General features: G+C 48.9%; 2 protein-coding genes across 2 annotated transcripts in view; both read left to right on the forward strand.

Annotated features, from left to right (window-relative positions):
- LOC122391336 (GATA-binding factor 3-like) overlaps positions 1-10,063 on the forward strand; it is a 37,578-nt gene extending 27,515 nt beyond the window's left edge. The window contains exons 4-6 of the mRNA XM_043385139.1: positions 4,276-4,490; positions 9,674-9,910; positions 10,058-10,063. Of these exons, the coding sequence (XP_043241074.1) occupies positions 4,276-4,490; positions 9,674-9,910; positions 10,058-10,063 (458 nt within the window). The remainder of the gene's footprint in view (positions 1-4,275; positions 4,491-9,673; positions 9,911-10,057) is intronic.
- A 477-nt stretch (positions 10,064-10,540) lies between these two features.
- On the forward strand, positions 10,541-13,645 carry LOC122391320 (sulfated surface glycoprotein 185-like). The gene is made up of 2 exons (XM_043385116.1): positions 10,541-11,106; positions 11,445-13,645. The coding sequence occupies exons 1-2, from the start codon at positions 11,022-11,024 to the stop codon at positions 11,882-11,884; spliced, it is 525 nt and encodes a 174-aa protein (XP_043241051.1). The 5' UTR covers positions 10,541-11,021; the 3' UTR covers positions 11,885-13,645.
- The last annotated feature ends 4,930 nt before the right edge of the window (positions 13,646-18,575 follow it).

The following is an 18,575-nucleotide window of genomic DNA, read 5'->3' on the forward strand; positions in this document are numbered from 1 at the left end:
GTCGCCGGCTACGCCCTCTCAGCGCGCCCGGCCCGCGGCGCGGCGGTCTGGCCCATCCCTCCCCGCCCCGTCCCGCCCCGGCTCAGTCCGCCTGATAAGATAATGGGATCGGGCAGGTGTAGTACCGAGGTGTGCCCACATCGATCGCCAGCGAACAGAGAGCGCTACACTGCCAGGTAGACGGCAATTTCAACACGGTGGTTACTAGTGATGTCAATTTCAGAAAACATATGTCCAATGTCTGTCCAATGTCCAATACTTACGTCGACTGTCCGTCCAAAAATGTCCAAGCCAGCCATTTGTCCAAAGATGTCCGACATCTACGCAATAGTTTACACTCAACACCGTTAATTAATTTGCTTTTAATGTATCGTTACCAGCTCAAAAGTGGTAATCATATCGAAAGCTGAGCTTTCTAATAGCCAATCAATGTTAAACACGATTACTTTATAAAAATGTTGAGGTGTAGCAAGCGATTGTCCAAAGTTGTCCAAAGTCTGCTGTCATTGTCCAACCGAATTCCGAATTGGACATTGGACAACATCGGAATTCCGAAGATTCAAGTTCCGATTGACACCACTAGTGGTTACATACCACTGCGTCGCTCAGATGTCAGTAAAATCGTAACGGAAAGCCAAAGGCTTGGTTTTCTCGATTCAATGATCCATAAATGTATTCTTTTTTATGAAACTGCATCAGAAAAGAGTTTTGGTCAATAAATGCACAAATAATGTGTAATTTCATGCAACCTGGGTGTTGTTTCAGTGTTAAACGTACACGTAGTGGAGGCGAAGTATACACATACTGCAGGTATAGGCTGTAATACCAGCCTATGCTTGGCTGGTATACCATTGAAATGGTAAATAAATACCATTTCAGCGAAAGTGGTAGGCCGACAAATCAAACTGCCAGCCGCGTCCGTTAGAATGAGCCCCATCACTTATGAGCATCCCCGCCAATATGGTCCCCACAAATCGTACACGGGAAAAAGAACACATGATGTCATCATTCTCACAGAGTGCCTGTTCAGAGCCTCTGTGTGCTCGATCGGAGCGAGCGCCGGCGCCGTTCTGCGCTCGGAGCCCTCCCGTTATCATTCTGAGCTCGGATCCTATCTGGCGTCGTGTTGAACAGCGTTGTTATCTGGTGTGGCCGCTTGGCCTCCATCAGTATCGTGGGCTCGAGCTGAGGGCACACACGGCGGGCCGGTGGCGACTGAAAACAAACCGGCCTCAGGTGCGCCGGGCGACACGGGAGTGGGGGCACGGGAGTGGCAACACGGGAGTGGGACGCGGGAGTGGGGACACGGGAGTGGGGGCACGAGAGTAGGGCGTGGGACACGGGAGTGGGGGAACAAGGGAGTGGGGGCACGGGAGTGGGGACACGGGAGCGGGGACACGGGAGTGGGAGTGGGGACACGGGAGCGGGAGAAGGGGACACGGGATGACGTTAGAGGGCACGGGGTAATGGAGGGACACGGAGGCGACAGGAAAAGGACACGGGTGACGTGAGAGGGACACGCGTGAACAGTATGTACCTACCCACAGGGGCATGGTATGACGGAGGAGGAAAACAAACCAGTTGGCGGTTTTGATTATCACCTTATGCAAAGAAACTCACCGTGTCAAATGTCGGGTAAGAGGGAAATGCATCTCATTTTACGGAAATTCGGGGACTTTGTCGGCATATTTTCTTTGCGGAGATACGACGCCGTCAAGTGACTCTTCACGGAAAATGCCGAAACAGCGCTATCCTCTTCCGCACGTCAAAGATTGGCGGCGCTCGCGGAAACTCCCCGATACCAGGAACCACCGGAGCTCCACTTGTCCGCCGATCTAGGGACAGTGCTATCAAATATCAGGGCACTGTCCGCCATCTGCGCGCCCGCCGTGGCTACCACCCGGTCGTGCTGTCGACACGTGTAGAACAAACAGCCCCATGCGGCGTGACGAGGATCCTCGTTTGCCGGGAAGTGCGGTCCGACGCTTGGTACGTCGACCCAAGCGTCGGACAGGCAGTAGTGTTGAGCAAGCAGCCTCTCGGCAAGTGTGGGGCATCTGATGGGGAGGGTTCATCAAGTGCAAGTTCCGAAGTCCACGCTCCGCGACGTCGTCGCATATGACGACCGTTGACCATGACATTATCACGAACCAGCCATCCAGATTCTAAGATAAAACCACTGGCGTTGGCGCTCGGCAGTCGGGTTTATTATTCCACCCCACGTTGCATCTTTTCTCGTGTTTCGTCGCGCCTCGACCTCATTGCCCGCCGCTGACGACGCGGCGACACCACCGGACGAAGTTCCGGGAAGTGGCTCGGTCTGCGGGAGAGGGCTACCGGCGCAGCCGGCGCCCAGCGGGTTTCCCTCGGCTTCCTCGGCAGGCTGCATCGCACCAGCGCAGGGGCCCCAACTTCCGGTCAAAAATAGACCAACCGCGCTAACTTTCCTCCATGTCCATGCAGGGTTTTTCTGTGATAAGACTGAAGTATATTTGCAGCTGGTTTGGAAGAAATTCATTGCAATCGTGTAATGTATTGCTGTGAAGATTTGCCCTATTTCAAAATGTGGTATTTTTAGTTTCAGTTTCAATGTTATCATGTTTACGGAGCGAGCGAAGCGAGCGGAGTCTCATACTGAATTAAGGGAAAATCCTGAGTATGAGCGGCCGGCCGGCCGGCCGGCCGGCCGGCCGTGGGGACGCTCTTCAAAAGCTAATATCTTAGGAACGGGACATCCGATTGACAAGCGGTCTTCTTTACTGAATGTCACTTGGACGTAAAAGTTCTGTGGTGTGATGGCCACCATGCGTTCTTGCCAACCACCGCACGTGGCGCGTGGTAAAGTTGGACATTTTTTAAGAACCCCCAAAATTGCAACCTCAATAACGGCACAACGGTTGGGCCGATTGAAATGAGACTCGGTACACAGTTAGGTCTCCATCAGATAATTCATCTGCATGTGTTAAGGTTGGGGTGCTACAGCACGTGCGCACGTGCAGGGGGCGCTCCCAGATCTCGAGAACGGCTGGGCCGATTGCGCTCAAATTTGGTACACGGTTGGGGACCAGTTAGTAGGGTGCCGTGCAAAAGTCAGTTTGGACCCCGCTTGCACGTGCGCACGTGCAGTGTGCCGCTTCCAGATCTCGAGAACGGCTAGGCCGATTGCGCTGAAATTTGGCACATCGCTAAAGACCGGTTAGTAGGGTGCAGTGCCAAGTTAGTTGGAGGTACCCCCTCGCAATTTCGCACGTGCAAGGCCCATCCTCTCGCTCGCTCCGTTGGTCGCCCAAAAGGCGTTTTACTGGTTTTTATTAATGTTACTGTACATTTACCTTTCCAATAATGATGCTAGTGTAAGCAAAACGAATCATGTTCAATCTATCAATTAATAATATACAGGTGTAATGATGTCATCCAGACGAATTAGCTCCCTTCTACCCGCATCACTAAGATGTAAACTCGCCTTAAATGTAGGTAAGCACTAAGCAGGTGTCATCTCTGTTTTTCATCTTTTCGATCGAGTTTTGTAGCTCCATGTGACTTTCATACCCTCTGAGCTTATGAGCCCAGCTCCAGGGGCTTACCGAGTATGGCAATGAATAGTTTCGCCTGCGGTGATGATTTCACTACTTGATATTTCGTTCCGTGACCGTTTGTCCTTCCCCGCATCTTACTTTGAGTCCCAACTTGAATTGACAAAGTACCTCCTTGAAGACGCGTTTCCGGTTTCATCATTCGGGGTTCCGATGTTCTTTCACCTGTATGCGCCTCAATCACCAGGATAAATCCGTCCTCAAAGTTGATAACGTCACTGTGACACATCGTATCTGATAACACCGCGCTCCGACGCTGCAAGATCCCGGTATATGAACCCACCTTTGTACCCATGACACATCGTAACATCGTAACTGCCTTACAGCCTACTGCTACCCAGAGAGCCGCGAGTGTGTCAACTGCGGAACGGGCAACACGCCCCTCTGGAGGCGAGACATGACCGGTCACTACCTCTGTAACGCGTGCTCCCTCTTCTCAAAGTCGAACGGCTTCCACCGTCCGCCGCTCAGACAGACCGTGAGGCGGCTGGTGAGTGCTGCTCTGCCGCTCGCTGCATCCCCGAACTGAGTTCACAGCACAGCACGGCAGGCCGCACGAGCGACCAGAGCATGTAGTGTGGTGCATGACGCCCCTCCGCGGCGCTCGCTAAGGCATGTCTCTCGAGGTAGGACCCCCGTTGGACGCTTGTGGCATGACGCGCGCCGTCCGCGGCTGTTGCAGCTGGTCCCAGCGAGCTGCAGCCGCTGACCGCGTCGCCGCCGTCGGACGCCGGGTGCCTTCTGCCGCCGCCGCCGCCGGGCACACCGCCGGCCATGTGCCTGCTGACGCCCATGGAGCCGTCGCCGCCGCCGCTGCTGCCGCTGAGCACCGTGCTGCCGCCGGCTGCCAGCGCGGGCGCCGTGCCCTGCTCCCTCAGCGAACACCAGCAGAAGGTGGTGAGCAGACCCGCCAGCGCCCAGAGGGAGCCGGAGCCCGCCCCTGCAGTTATCGGCGCAGACCGGCACATACAGACAGATAGACACGAATAGCGCTGCTTGTGCCGAGTCTCACTCATAGGCAGTGCATGTGATTGAAATGGCATGTAACAACAAAATATAATTTTGTTTTGTTAAATGATGGGCAATTTTCATACAAAAAAGTTTATATTTAATGGAATAACCTTCTGTTCAAAATTCTAAAAATTGCCAAAAGTTACCAAAAACACTTGAATATATTTCGGAGGCGTTCCTTCATCGGTTCAAGTGATAAACATTTAAATAGCGCCACATTTGCCGTTAACATATCTGATCCATGTTTTTTAAATATAAATCTCGCGTCTAGGTTGAGATGTGTCTTCTAATTTACATCGACAGAATTACCTTTACAGCGTACGAACAAAATTAGCTCCTACACTTAACAGGTTAATAGGTCATAATGTTGATACTATTCACACTTACAATGTTAATAGGTTACAAGATAGGGGGAGAGAAAGCGGGCAGGGATGAGGGGGGGGGAGAATGCTAGGCAGGTCACATCAGTACTATGCCTACTAAAAGTAAACACCGCTGCCTGACAGGATAAATAAGTATGCAAACGAATGAATGACTTGAATGAATGCACGAATGAATGAAGTATGAAAGAGAGGGGCATAAGCATATTATAGGTGAGCAGTCGAATAAGAGAGAGAGAGAGAGAGAGAGAGAGAGAGAGAGAGAGAGAGAGAGAGAGAGAGAGAGAGAGAGAGAGAGAGAGAGAGAGAGAGAGAGAGAGAGAGAGAGAGAGAAATACACACAATAATAATCGCTTCACATAAGAAGTGTGTCTGTGTGGGAGGGGGGGGGGGGGGTCGTTCAACAAATCGAAACACGTCTTATACCAGAGCCTATGATCAATAACCGTGTGGTATTCTAGCTCCTACCGGGGACCCGTAACGGACACCACTACTTGACGGTTTACACGATCGTCCATGATGCCACGTTTGTGTTGAGTGCTGGTCGCTCGTCTCTAATATGAAGAGATTCAGCAATCTTTCTCTCGCGCTCAGTCTTGCACACTTGTATTATTGCAGCTGTCACGTGTGATGGGCTCGCTTGTATGCCACGGTGATCTTCCCGGAAATGGTCCCCGAGAGGTGAATCTCTGCGTTGGTTTTTGGCGTCTCGTAAATGTTCATTGTACCGGAGTCGCACCATTCTGCCGGTTTCCCCGATGTATGTCTTCTGACAGAGGGTACACGTCAGTTGGTAGATGACTCCGGATGTGTGACATCGTCCTCGAAGACCCGCCGCGCACGCATGACAGCGAGCTCCTCCCGGGCAGGGTGGGGGTTTGAGGGCTGACCGTACCAGATGTTGTTTGATGGTGTTATCGTTCGTCCAGGCCACTCCCAGATCCTGCTGGCCGCTGCCCCTCACCACCGCCTGTACGGATCTTGTCAGCTGGTCGAGTCGGGAGAACTAGTCGGGTGATTGATGTTCTGTTCCTTTTCCTTTGGTCTGTGGATTTCATACAGTCCTCAATGGCTCTGTTGATTGTCTTGAGCTTGTATCCATTGTCGGTGAAAAGGTGTGTGATCCGTGCGATGCTACGCTGCCGTGCATCTTCGCTGCTTGAGAGTTTAAGAGCACGTCGTATTTGAGCATAGATGACTGATTTCTTGACCTTCCATGGCTGTGCGGAGTCCGCATGGATGATGATGCCAGCGGACGTGGGTTTGATGTGGAGTTCGGTGACGTATCTTCCACTGTCGTCTACTGTGATGGCAGTGTCCAGGAACGGGATGGTCCCACTCTTCTCCGTTGTTTCGATAGTGAAACGTATCGCTGGGTGTGCGTCATTGATGTGCTGTAGGTATTGTTGGAGGTTGTCTGATCCAGTCGTCCATACTCCGAGTACATCATCAATGTACCGCATATATATGTCAGGCTTGGACGCTGCTGAACCGTTGAAGCGCTGCTCGAGCTGGTCCATGAAGATGATCGCGAGCGGAGGGGCAACTCTGCTACCCATGGCTAATCCGGTTGTTTGACGGTAGTACTTGTCCCCAAAACGAAGGTAGTTGTTTGACAGACAGTGGCGCAGGAGGCGGGTGACGTCATCCAAGTCCAGGCCAAACATGTCTATGTTTTGATGGTGGAGTTCCAGAAGTTTTCTTGCGCTGTCGATTGCCTCGTTGTAAGGTATGTTGCCGTACAAGTTGGTTACGTCCACGCTGAAGACGATGCTACCGGGAGGCAACATGTACCCGGGGTATGCTTCAGAGAGTCGCCGTAAGTATTCGTCCGTGTTGGGAAGATGGGCTGGTACAAACTCCAGAAGCTGAGTGAGTATCCGTTCCAGTAGATGTGAGATCTGATCCAGCGGATCGCCACAGGCGGAGACAATCGGACGGAGCGGTACTCCCGGTTTGTGATCTTTAGGAAGTCCGTACAGTTCAGCTGTTCTCGAGCTTTGTGCAGCGTCCAAGCCTGACATATATATGCGGTACATTGATGATGTACTCGGAGTATGGACGACTGGATCAGACAACCTCCAACAATACCTACAGCACATCAATGACGCACACCCAGCGATACGTTTCACTATCGAAACAACGGAGAAGAGTGGGACCATCCCGTTCCTGGACACTGCCATCACAGTAGACGACAGTGGAAGATACGTCACCGAACTCCACATCAAACCCACGTCCGCTGGCATCATCATCCATGCGGACTCCGCACAGCCATGGAAGGTCAAGAAATCAGTCATCTATGCTCAAATACGACGTGCTCTTAAACTCTCAAGCAGCGAAGATGCACGGCAGCGTAGCATCGCACGGATCACACACCTTTTCACCGACAATGGATACAAGCTCAAGACAATCAACAGAGCCATTGAGGACTGTATGAAATCCACAGACCAAAGGAAAAGGAACAGAACATCAATCACCCGACTAGTTCTCCCCTTCATCGACGACCAGCTGACAAGATCCGTACAGGCGGTGGTGAGGGGCAGCGGCCAGCAGGATCTGGGAGTGGCCTGGACGAACGATAACACCATCAAACAACATCTGGTACGGTCAGCCCTCAAACCCCCACCCTGCCCGGGAGGAGCTCGCTGTCATGCGTGCGCGGCGGGTCTTCGAGGACGATGTCACACATCCGGAGTCATCTACCAACTGACGTGTACCCTCTGTCAGAAGACATACATCGGGGAAACCGGCAGAATGGTGCGACTCCGGTACAATGAACATTTACGAGACGCCAAAAACCAACGCAGAGATTCACCTCTCGGGGACCATTTCCGGGAAGATCACCGTGGCATACAAGCGAGCCCATCACACGTGACAGCTGCAATAATACAAGTGTGCAAGACTGAGCGCGAGAGAAAGATTGCTGAATCTCTTCATATTAGAGACGAGCGACCAGCACTCAACACAAACGTGGCATCATGGACGATCGTGTAAACCGTCAAGTAGTGGTGTCCGTTACGGGTCCCCGGTAGGAGCTAGAATACCACACGGTTATTGATCATAGGCTCTGGTATAAGACGTGTTTCGATTTGTTGAACGACCCCCCCCCCCCCCTCCCACACAGACACACTTCTTATGTGAAGCGATTATTATTGTGTGTATTTCTCTCTCTCTCTCTCTCTCTCTCTCTCTCTCTCTCTCTCTCTCTCTCTCTCTCTCTCTCTCTCTCTCTCTCTCTCTCTCTCTCTCTCTCTCTCTCTCTCTCTCTCTCTCTCTCTCTCTCTCTCTCTCTCTCTCTCTCTCTCTCTCTCTCTCTCTCTCTCTCTCTCTCTCTCTCTCTCTCTCTCTCTCTCTCTCTCTCTCTCTCTCTCTCTCTCTCTCTCTCTCTCTCTCTCTCTCTCTCTCTCTCTCTCTCTCTCTCTCTCTCTCTCTCTCTCTCTCTCTCTCTCTCTCTCTCTCTTATTCGACTGCTCACCTATAATATGCTTATGCCCCTCTCTTTCATACTTCATTCATTCGTGCATTCATTCAAGTCATTCATTCGTTTGCATACTTATTTATCCTGTCAGGCAGCGGTGTTTACTTTTGGTAGGCATAGTACTGATGTGACCTGCCTAGAATTCTCCCCCCCCCCCCCCCTCATCCCTGCCCGCTTTCTCTCCCCCTATCTTGTAACCTATTAACATTGTAAGTGTGAATAGTATCAACATTATGACCTATTAACCTGTTAAGTGTAGGAGCTAATTTTGTTCGTACGCTGTAAAGGTAATTCTGTAGATGTAAATTAGAAGACACATCTCAACCTAGACGCGAGATTTATATTTAAAAAACATGGATCAGATATGTTAACGGCAAATGTGGCGCTATAAATGTTTATCACTTGAACCGATGAAGGAACGCCTCCGAAATATATTCAAGTGTTTTTGGTAACTTTTGGCAATTTTTAGAATTTTGAACAGAAGGTTATTCCATTAAATATATTACATATAATGCTGTTCACCAGAGTGCTTCGTCATTTGATTGCAAAAAAGTTTATGATGAAATTGATTCTGAAGTATGCTAGAAGTGCTCAAAGGGTGCCCAAAACCCTGTAACATTGTGTTGGCTCCATGCATTCAAGTACAGGGCACAAGACAGAAACCATTCAACACATTTCAATTTTCAATCGCTCTGCTCCCATTCGCGTGATTGCAAATCTCCCTCCCAGCCATTAAGGTCGGTACGTTTAGCTTTATCTATTGACATGGGGCTATGGAACGACGACATGCCTCGTGCAGCTTATGCTAGTGCATATTGCATAGTTTCGGATACAGGTCGCAAAGCAGGCTGTCTGCCGATGGCATTTTAGCTGTATGGAACGCATGGTAGGCTATTTAAAAGGTTGGGCTAGATTAGCAACGCTGTATCGTAACAATGATGCCTATCGGTTATCAATGGCTATCCGGATTGCTGCTACTACGTACATACTTGTACCTACATGCTATCAGGCAATCGCAATCAATGCCATTCTGTTTTCGTACTCCATTATTTTGGTTGTCACAGATGTCATCGTCATAAACGTCGTCAATCTAATCGATCATTCAATCAATCATAGATGATTTATAAGCCATTCCCATACCCTTTTAAACAGTTCGCTGTTGACAGCCTGACATGACCTGAGCTGACGCGCTGTGATCTGACCTGCGGCAGTCCATGTCTCGACGTCAGGACCAGTCCTGTCACAACTGCCAGACCATGAACACGTCTCTGTGGCGGCGGGACGCCAACGGCAACACGGTCTGCAACGCCTGCGGTCTGTTCGCCAAGCTGCACGGACACAACCGACCGCTCAGCATGCGAAAAGACGAGATCCAGGTGAGCTCCACAGTCCACGCCAAGCTGCACGGACACAACCGACCGCTCAGCATGCGAAAAGACGAAATTCAGGTGAGCTCCACCCACACACTCACCAAGTCACCAGTCATTGGACGTGGCAAGAGGACCGCTGGAAAAAATACGCTTTGTGAGTCCGCATGGATAATTAATATATAAGATATTTGCTTTATGCACGTAAATGTTGAGGAATCTCCGCAGGCGTAAGCGTTCCAGCTCGCCACGCCTAACGTTACGATGGAATTACCGCTTTCGCGATGTCAGCACGCTTATCTGTGAGCTATACGAAGGATCGATTGTGGCTCCTGAGATATGTTGTCGAAAAAATATTAGAATAGAACGGTGCAAATACCACTGTTTGAAGCCGGCGATATCTCTCCTAAATATGCGTTTCTGAAATAGAATGTCCGTTTGGCCGCGCTGAGTTAGAAACGTGAATGTTGTGAATTTTTTTAACGTTAGTTTTTAAACGCCAAACCTTGAAGCCCTTCGTCTTTTTTTTTATTGTCAAAGCATGTCTCGATCGGTGACACTTTGCAAGTCAACTTTTGCATAACTTGTTACCATAAATTTGTCATCATGAAATATATTGCGGTAAAACGTGCCTATTATTGCCTGAAACGTTCCTAAACGTGCCTAAAACGTAGATTGTAGTCTTAGCCCACTGGCCGCCATTGACTGGAAGAGACGAGAGGGTGCTTAACGCCCCCTGCCAACCATTCGGAATTACTGGAAAGCTAATAGGAGGCAACATGATCTCATCGAAACTTTTTGTACCTTTCCGTACGTCATTTGACCTGACCTCAGAGATCATTTATTGAAATTGGGCACCGGTCGCTCCGTCTCGTAACAAAACAACGCAAACTCTTGCTTTCTCAGCGAAGCTCCCTATAGATCAGGCCGATCAGGGACAATGTGATGTGTGTAGTGGGTGTCGGGAGTTCTAAAACCCTCTCCTCTCAGCCATGGCGTACATAAAAAGCAGTAGTCCAGTGAGGAGTTATATGATACTTGTACACATAGCACTGCTAACTGCACCTTTCCCTCCTCTCTCCAGCCGAGGAAGCGAAAGCCCAAGTCGGAGGCGGACGGCAGTGGCCGCAGTCGTCGGAGACGCAACCAGGCCAGCCGCGCCACCATTGGCGTCGACATCGTCAACCGCGCCATGAATGTCGTCGGTCTGACGCAGAACGGGCTGGGCATGGGCTCCATGGCGCAACTGACCCAGTCGTCAGTGATCAACCCGCCGGGTGAGAGAAACGTCCGGGGCGAGGGACGCACTCAGTTGGGAGGCATCGGCAAGGGCCTTGTTCTCTGAGGGCTTGGGGGTTAGGGACTTTGCTATTTTGGATGTATGGAGTACCGAGGAACGAAGCAATGTGCTCCTAGATTGTTAGGGTTATGCTAGCCTGGACAAGCTTGAATTACCCATGCCATACACGAGTGATAGGTATGCTTCCTTTGTCACCATTGAAGGGTGATTGGATACACTATGTGTTGTCTTTTTTTAAAGTTAAAATTTGCAATGCTGGGCACGAAGGATTGCCATGGTTATTGGTAAATGATGGCGTCCGGTCTGTTGTTTCAGTATACTCTCGGGACGACCGAAGTCCGCCCTCCATGTACCACCCCGCCGTGCCGCCGCCGCCACCGCCGCCGCCCGCCGTCGCCTCGACACACCTGATGCTGCCGGCGCTGTACAGCTCCCATTCGGTGACGTCACCCGCTCCGGTGACGTCATATCCGTCCTCGGCACACCAGCCGCTGCCGTCCTACAGCAGCGTGAGTCGCTACCTTCAGCCGGAGCGAGGCCCGTCGCCCACCGGCGCCATCTATCGACCCGACAGTCCCGCCACCTATATGCCGGGCGCTAGCGTCTTGCCGAGTAGCTCGTTGCATATGGCGACTACGGCGCTCGATACGTTGAATGATATTCAGGAGATGGTGGCCTGTGACCTGGGGCTAAGTGAGCGCGCCCCGCCGGTGGCGGCACATTGCGGTGTCGAGCAGTACTATCAACACTATTAGTGACGCTAGGCGGCGCTGCAGTCCAGGCTTCATCGGTAGGGAACTCGCCGAGGCACTCCGAATGCCCAGTTTACCGGCGCTTATATCGGCTTTTGTGATGAAAGCAGCCCACAGTGCGCAGACCGAAGTAATCGCACTATGTGGCGCGATTATTTCTTGGATAATCACGCCACTGCTTCTTCTTGGTTGTGTTCCTAGTTGAACTGAAGGCCAAGAGTTTGGACATTTTATGATGCTGGACATACGATAGATCGTACACACAAACACTATATGAGCCATAACCATTGCCAGTGCTAGTCTGCCAGGCTCAGTGATCGTAAACAGTGGCCAGTAAAATGCGGACCAACATTTGTCGAAAGTGAAAATGTGGAACCAGTGACTTCTAGTCGCACACCACCGAACTGGCCTGCTTCGTCGTTATATTTAGACAAATGCATGTGCTTTGGGGCTATCTTTTACGCGGTTATTTATGGTTCTTGCAGAAAATTGCTTCTCGCTGTCTGCAAGCAAATCTGCATTGAGCGCTCGGAAATTGGGTACATTAGATCGCGGGGAAAGCAGATGTGTACCTACTCTGTGAAACGGCTTTCAACTGAACGAAGCACAACGTAGCTAAGCAGGCGAGAAAACCAAAGAGTGTCAACGCGTATCATTGTCGCCCTTGTCCACTAAACGAAATAATGTGTAACAACGAGGACTCGAGTCCTTTTTAAGATCCGAACTATGAGCTTGCAATGGCGACGTTTTAATTTGCGGATGGCTAGCGTCCGTTACATTCGTCTTAATTTGTGCATCTGTCTTATGTTATGTCTACATTGATTCACCGCACAGCGCACTGCCTGGCGTGCTGAAATAATAACTATAAGTTGATAACAATGCGAAATTCAGCAGGCATGTGATAAAAAACACGTTCCACAGAGTGAAAGTTCGTAGATGCGTTATAAAGGTTGTGTCACGTACCAGCGTTGCCTGTAAGTGAGAACAATTCGACTGTCTGGCTGCATCCACATAGCTCTGCGTGCCTGACAATGTTCGGTGGCCAGTTGCGTTTTTTCAACATCCCAGCACGCTAATGTCATAATAAATGTGTTTGCTTTGCATATATTCATCTCTCGCACATCTGTCATTCACGCTATGTGAAACTGTTTGGTGTGATCAAATGTAGGTAAATGAGGTCAGGCCCGCCCCCTAATTTCGTTTGATTGTGACGGATATATCCTGATCAAACAATGAAGTGCCCTTAAATTACACGCCAATTGTTATTTAGTTGGGGTTAGGCGATCACACTTATGCTAAAGCTGAGCAAATGCGTGCCTCGTACGGCCAAGTCCACGCATGCGGTTGTTAGTTTTATAAGAAAATGTATGAGTGACATCGAGCGCTTTAGCATGCATGTTAGTAATTGCGTTAGGCATACGTGTAATGGTGCTGTCAATTGGATTGTTCAAGAGTAGGTATGCGTTTCATTTTTCATTGATCGTCTCAAAACCGAAAAGCGATGAAACAAGCGATTAAAATAGATAAAACAAGCGATGTTATTGCTTGCGAGATGCCTGCTCCATAGCTGAGCTTACCTGAGCTGTGTGTGGGTATGCGACTGTGTAACGTTGTCCTCTATGGAAATGGAGCGAGAAGGCTTTTGTTCATTCGTCCTCTATGGTTGAAACTGATACGAATTGTCGTGTGCGTTTATGTATTTGTGACGGTATGTTACGGCTGGGCGAGAGTGGCTCTCCTATAAATACACATCTCATACGAAGAGAGGCATGTGTAGATATATTGGACAGGTATTTAGTAAAGAGCCAGTAGTCTACGAATATATTCAAAAAACAATTAGAAATGAATAAGCGGACCGGTTTCGTCTATCAAAGACTTCTTCAGCGCTTTTCAAAAACGTATAATAAACGTATTATATAGTACGTTTTTGTAAAAGCGCTGAAGAAGTCATTGATAGACGAAACCGGTCCGCTTATATTCATTTCTAATTGTTTTTTGAATATATTCGTAAACTACTGGCTCTTTACTACGAAGAGAGGCATTTTACATTGATAAATAAACTATCCTCGTGATCTTATCTTCAGCCCTTTTGTAGTTTCGCATGTGAAACTATTAACCGGTTTTTGGATCTACGGGTCTTTTCTCTTGATCAGCAGTGAGCTGGCGGTAGGACCGATATTTCAACGTGGGATTTCAGGTCTCTTGGGTTTCAGAGTTGCATTCCGGTCAACCCTCAGATATTTCATATCGGAAACAAGAATCGCAATTTTTTCCACTCACTTCACTGCGGAAAATAACTCAAGCTCAGGTAATGTCAATCGTTTTTATGATATGCTGTACGTATAAATATTATCGATATCCATCGACATACTAGCAATACTTTATCTAAAAAATCGCAGTAAGTCTACTTAACTCGTGCCTTATCAAAAAGCTTTGCAGTTTGAGTCGATTGGTCCCATCAATTAGGCATGTATCTAAATGTTCTGTTTTTGAACAATTACGTGTAACAAGCAAGGAATTCATGCCAGTATATACGTTGAATAAAAAGTCGCTCAAGTCACACTTTTTAACAATGGGCGCTTTGTGATGATGTGGAGCCAAAATAATGATCCCAACTCTAAAACAGATATTGTATCGAGGAGAGACAGTGCGCTGCGCTGAGTGGCCGACATGTAGCCGATTTCACAACAGGGCGTAAACTACGACTGACGCAGTTTTCTAACCATTTGGTTGCATTTTACGCCCAAACGGTTTCATTACGACACTGCGGAAATAACCATTCGCTGTTTAACACGCGCAGTGGAAGGGTTGCGAGTACTACGCCCAGTGGAAGGGGGGCGGATGGCGCCCCCCTAAGATCTCAGCTCCCAGTTGAGCTAGGAAGACGAAATTTATAGGGTAGGTGGGGGCCCTGAGGAACTCTGTTGTGTGTGAATTTCATGACCCTAGGTCAATATCTTCAAGGTCAAATGAGGTCAAATGTGGTCAAATCTGCCATATGAGCGACTTGTTTGCGTTTACACGCTGATAACTCAAACAGTTACCGGCCGATTTTCTTTTTTCTTTCATTATTCGAAAGAACATACATTTGTGAGTATGTAGGGTGAATTTCTAGTTAATCAAACAATAAATGTGGCAGTTAGAAGCCTGCTAAGGGTAAGATGTCGCCGGCTGAAGCGGGATCGGCGGACGCGGGAAAAGCGTCAATCTCAATTTTGTGTTCACTGTTCACACACTCATAACTCAAGTTTTTACCAGCCGATTTTCAAAATTCTTTGACCATAAGATTGCCTGTACATTTCTTAGTCTTCTCACCAAATTTGACGCGAATCGAATATAATCAGCGGTAAGGAGCGCGATGTAAAGACGGAATCGGGGCGAAATGCGCCCCCCCCCCCTTCCACTGCGCGTGTTAATTATGATTTCAGATGTTGATGCATTAAATACATTCAACAATGCATACAATAAATACAATATAGTAAAACACATTCAAAATAAACAAATATGTATGTACATCTGGCGAGTAACACGCCCTCCGATTCTACTAAAATCAATCACTTCTATAGAGTGTACTTTCTTAGAACGTAAAATAGGGGAGAGTGGGGTAATTTGGCCGGTGGTGTAAATTGGCCGCCCCCACCTGTACGAAAGCTGATAAAAGTGAATGAAATAACTTTAGTCTCTATTCATTTGTCATCGGTAGAATAAACTCGAGAACAAATGTCAAAACTTTCCCCTTTTAATTTTATTCAAAATTAATAAAACGCGTGAATTTCGTTAGAAAATGGTACCTAACTTTTACTTCGGTTTAAAAATTTATACAACATGTAGTATTTGGGCTGTAAGCGAATTCCAACATTATAGCGCCATTCTTGAGGGTGTTCAGCGGTTCCAAGAGCAATTTCATCTAGTTCTGTACAGCCATGACGACTTTATAGACAAACATTTTCAGAGTGGCAATGTGGGGTTATTTGGCCGGGACTAGCGGGGCAACTTGGCCGGTGCGCTCAGAGTCACTATGCTGGGACGGCCGAGTTGTCACGGTCAATTATACCATAAAGGACATAATTCATGACCAACTTTGACTACCTTGATGCCATATTTCCTATTGGACAGCTGTAAGGGCTGTGACGTCATCAACGGTTACCTAACGTTTTTTTTTTTGCTAATAAATACTTACAGAAAAAGATACAGCCGCGCAAATGGTCTCATTGTGTTCAGCTCGTCAAGGCGCATCGAATGATATACATGATGACCTTGGACTCACGTAACCTTGAGGTCAAGCGACCTAAGGTAACGTGACCTGAAGCCAACCTTTGACCTTAACCTCTCGAGGTCAACACATATGTACATGTTTCGATGCGGAATGACGAGAGAATTACGATGGTACTTTTAGCTTTGGCCTAGCTTGATTACTTCAAAAGCTATTCGTAAAAAACTGTCATCGCATCTAGAGCCGCTATTTTAACTATTTTCGACCATTGTGACGGCTAAGTCAACCTCCAAAATGCTTCAAATGCGTCGTAGGACACGCGTCATTGCTGAATGTGAAGCTGACTCGCCGATAACAAAAATCATGGCTTCAAACTAACACCGGCCAAATTGCCCCACACCCCCGGCCAAATAACCCTGCTAGTGGGGCAATTTGGCCGCTTTGCAGACCTTTGTAATACGTCACAATTTCAACCCTCGCATGTGTAGGGGGGGGGGGGGGGTCGGATGGACCCCCCATGGTTTTTCGCGAATAACTCGCGTAAAAAGCGGCCGATTGCGACGAAACTTTCAGTACCCTCTCATTGATCAATTTTACACCTACCCTGAAAATTTCATGACCCTGACCCAAATGACCTTTGACCTGTGACCTCTTTTCCGAGACCATGTTTGGCCGGAATCGCGATTCCGCGTATGTCGGCTCGCATTAGCCGCGCGTTTGCAAGCTTTTCGTGGTTTCAAACGTCCAAACATGTGATTTGATGTTGCTCCCATGCATTAGAATGGGTGTCAACTGTCAAGGTCACCTGAAGGTCAGGTCAGGTCATTGACCTTTGGTGACCTCGGGTGACCTCGGTTCACTTTTTCGAGTTTTACATGTTTCTAGGCTAGTTTTTGGAGCTGAATTCGAATTTAGCAACCATTTGAACATTTACGAAGTAGTTTTGGTGCCTTCGTTACATGTTACGAAGCTGTCAGAGGCGGTTGACACGTACTACGAATACCCGTCACAACCCCTACTGGTTGACCTGACCTGACCTGACCCGACCTGGTCTAAATGCTTAAAGACATCATCTGTGATCAAAATGAACACGATATTCGTGATCAGCACCCCGAAAAACCTCTTAGTAGCCACACTTAACGACTTTCTAATAGGTCCCGATTTTCCCGACTTTGGGTCATTGACCTGACCTGGAAGGTCAACCAATGACCTAGGACCTCAAAATTGGGTATCATCGGCTTCCTCTCGTCACGGGCAACACGCTCGTTTTTTCTGCGAAGCTCTAGCTCGATCAGGGGCCAAACGGCAAGGGGGGTCCAACCGACCCCCCTCCCCCTACACATTAGAAGCTGGCAAACGCCGCACACATGCGAGGGTCAATATAAGTAGTCACCCTATCATTTTAAGTTTACTGTCCAGGAAAGTAAAATGTATGCCACACCGTCAGCGTTGAGAAAATGCAGAAAGGTGTTGTCGATTTTTAGTTACATCGTTTTCTAAAAAAAAAGCGGCCAAATTACCCCACTCTCCCCTACACCTTGATGAAAATGCAACCAAGCTTCATGAACTCGGCCCCTGTATGCTCATCGTACCCACAACCAACTGGGACCCCCACACGGTCCTCCCCTCTCCCTGCCACGGGGAGGGGGGGGGGGCGGGGGACAGGGAGGCGGCCCGCGGCGGTGGGCCCGGAGGGCGGGATGGAGGGCGAGGGCGGGGTAGCTGGGTGAGCCTGCGCTCCTCCGGCCGCGCCGCGCTGGCACTCAGTTTCAATATTGGCCGGCCGAGATAAGTCGGGCACGCGAGATTAGTGTGTTTGCTGGGGCTCACCTGGCCGCTCCCACACGAAATATGACATCGGCGCGACGACAGCGGGCGGGCGGGCCGCCCAGCGCGAGTCTCTGCTGGGCGACGCATTGACTGTAATTGAAACAGTTTACGTCACTTATACCATCGCTGTTCTCCACTAATCGAAACGCTTCCAATTACTCACGGTTTGATAAAAGGTGAGCTTATTTCTACCTAAGATTGATAAAGATGTTCTCCTGAGCTTAAACGGACATGCGGAATTTTGCTCTGCGTTGTTGAGCTTGTCAATGTTTTGTGTCAAAATCGGCCGAGCATGACGTCACTCTGACGTCATTTCCAGCTGACATATAGTAGCTACGAAGTTTTCTTGAAGCACACGGCATCAAATGGACGCGGCCAAAGGTGCGGAAAGTTTTGTGCAAAAACGTTTAGCGGTTCAACGGATATTGTAGAAAAACGAGAGAGACTAGAGAGAGGCTCTGTAGAGAACCCCCGTCATGCGTGGATTAAGAACTTAGCATTATAAAAGAACTTCACAAGCCGGTCATTACTATAGATTATCTCGTAGAAGCTTGCAACTAAGTTCAAAGGCTCACTTTGCTCGAACGAAGTGCGATTTGCACAATGTCGCTTAGCAACTCAACTCAATGACAACAGGCATTTTGTCACATG

The sequence above is a fragment of the Amphibalanus amphitrite genome, unplaced genomic scaffold, assembly GCF_019059575.1.
Source record: "Amphibalanus amphitrite isolate SeventyFive unplaced genomic scaffold, NRLGWU_Aamphi_draft 000432F_arrow, whole genome shotgun sequence".
NCBI lineage: Eukaryota > Metazoa > Arthropoda > Thecostraca > Balanomorpha > Balanidae > Amphibalanus > Amphibalanus amphitrite.

What these genes read in the sequence shown, in the direction of transcription:
- LOC122391320 (XM_043385116.1), top strand. Translation starts at nt 11,022, where the DNA reads ATGAATGTCGTCGGTCTGACGCAGAACGGGCTGGGCATGGGCTCCATG. An exon ending in GTCAGTGATCAACCCGCCGG is followed by an intron (nt 11,107 to 11,444) that starts GTGAGAGAAACG and finishes CTGTTGTTTCAG; the next exon opens with TATACTCTCGGGACGACCGA.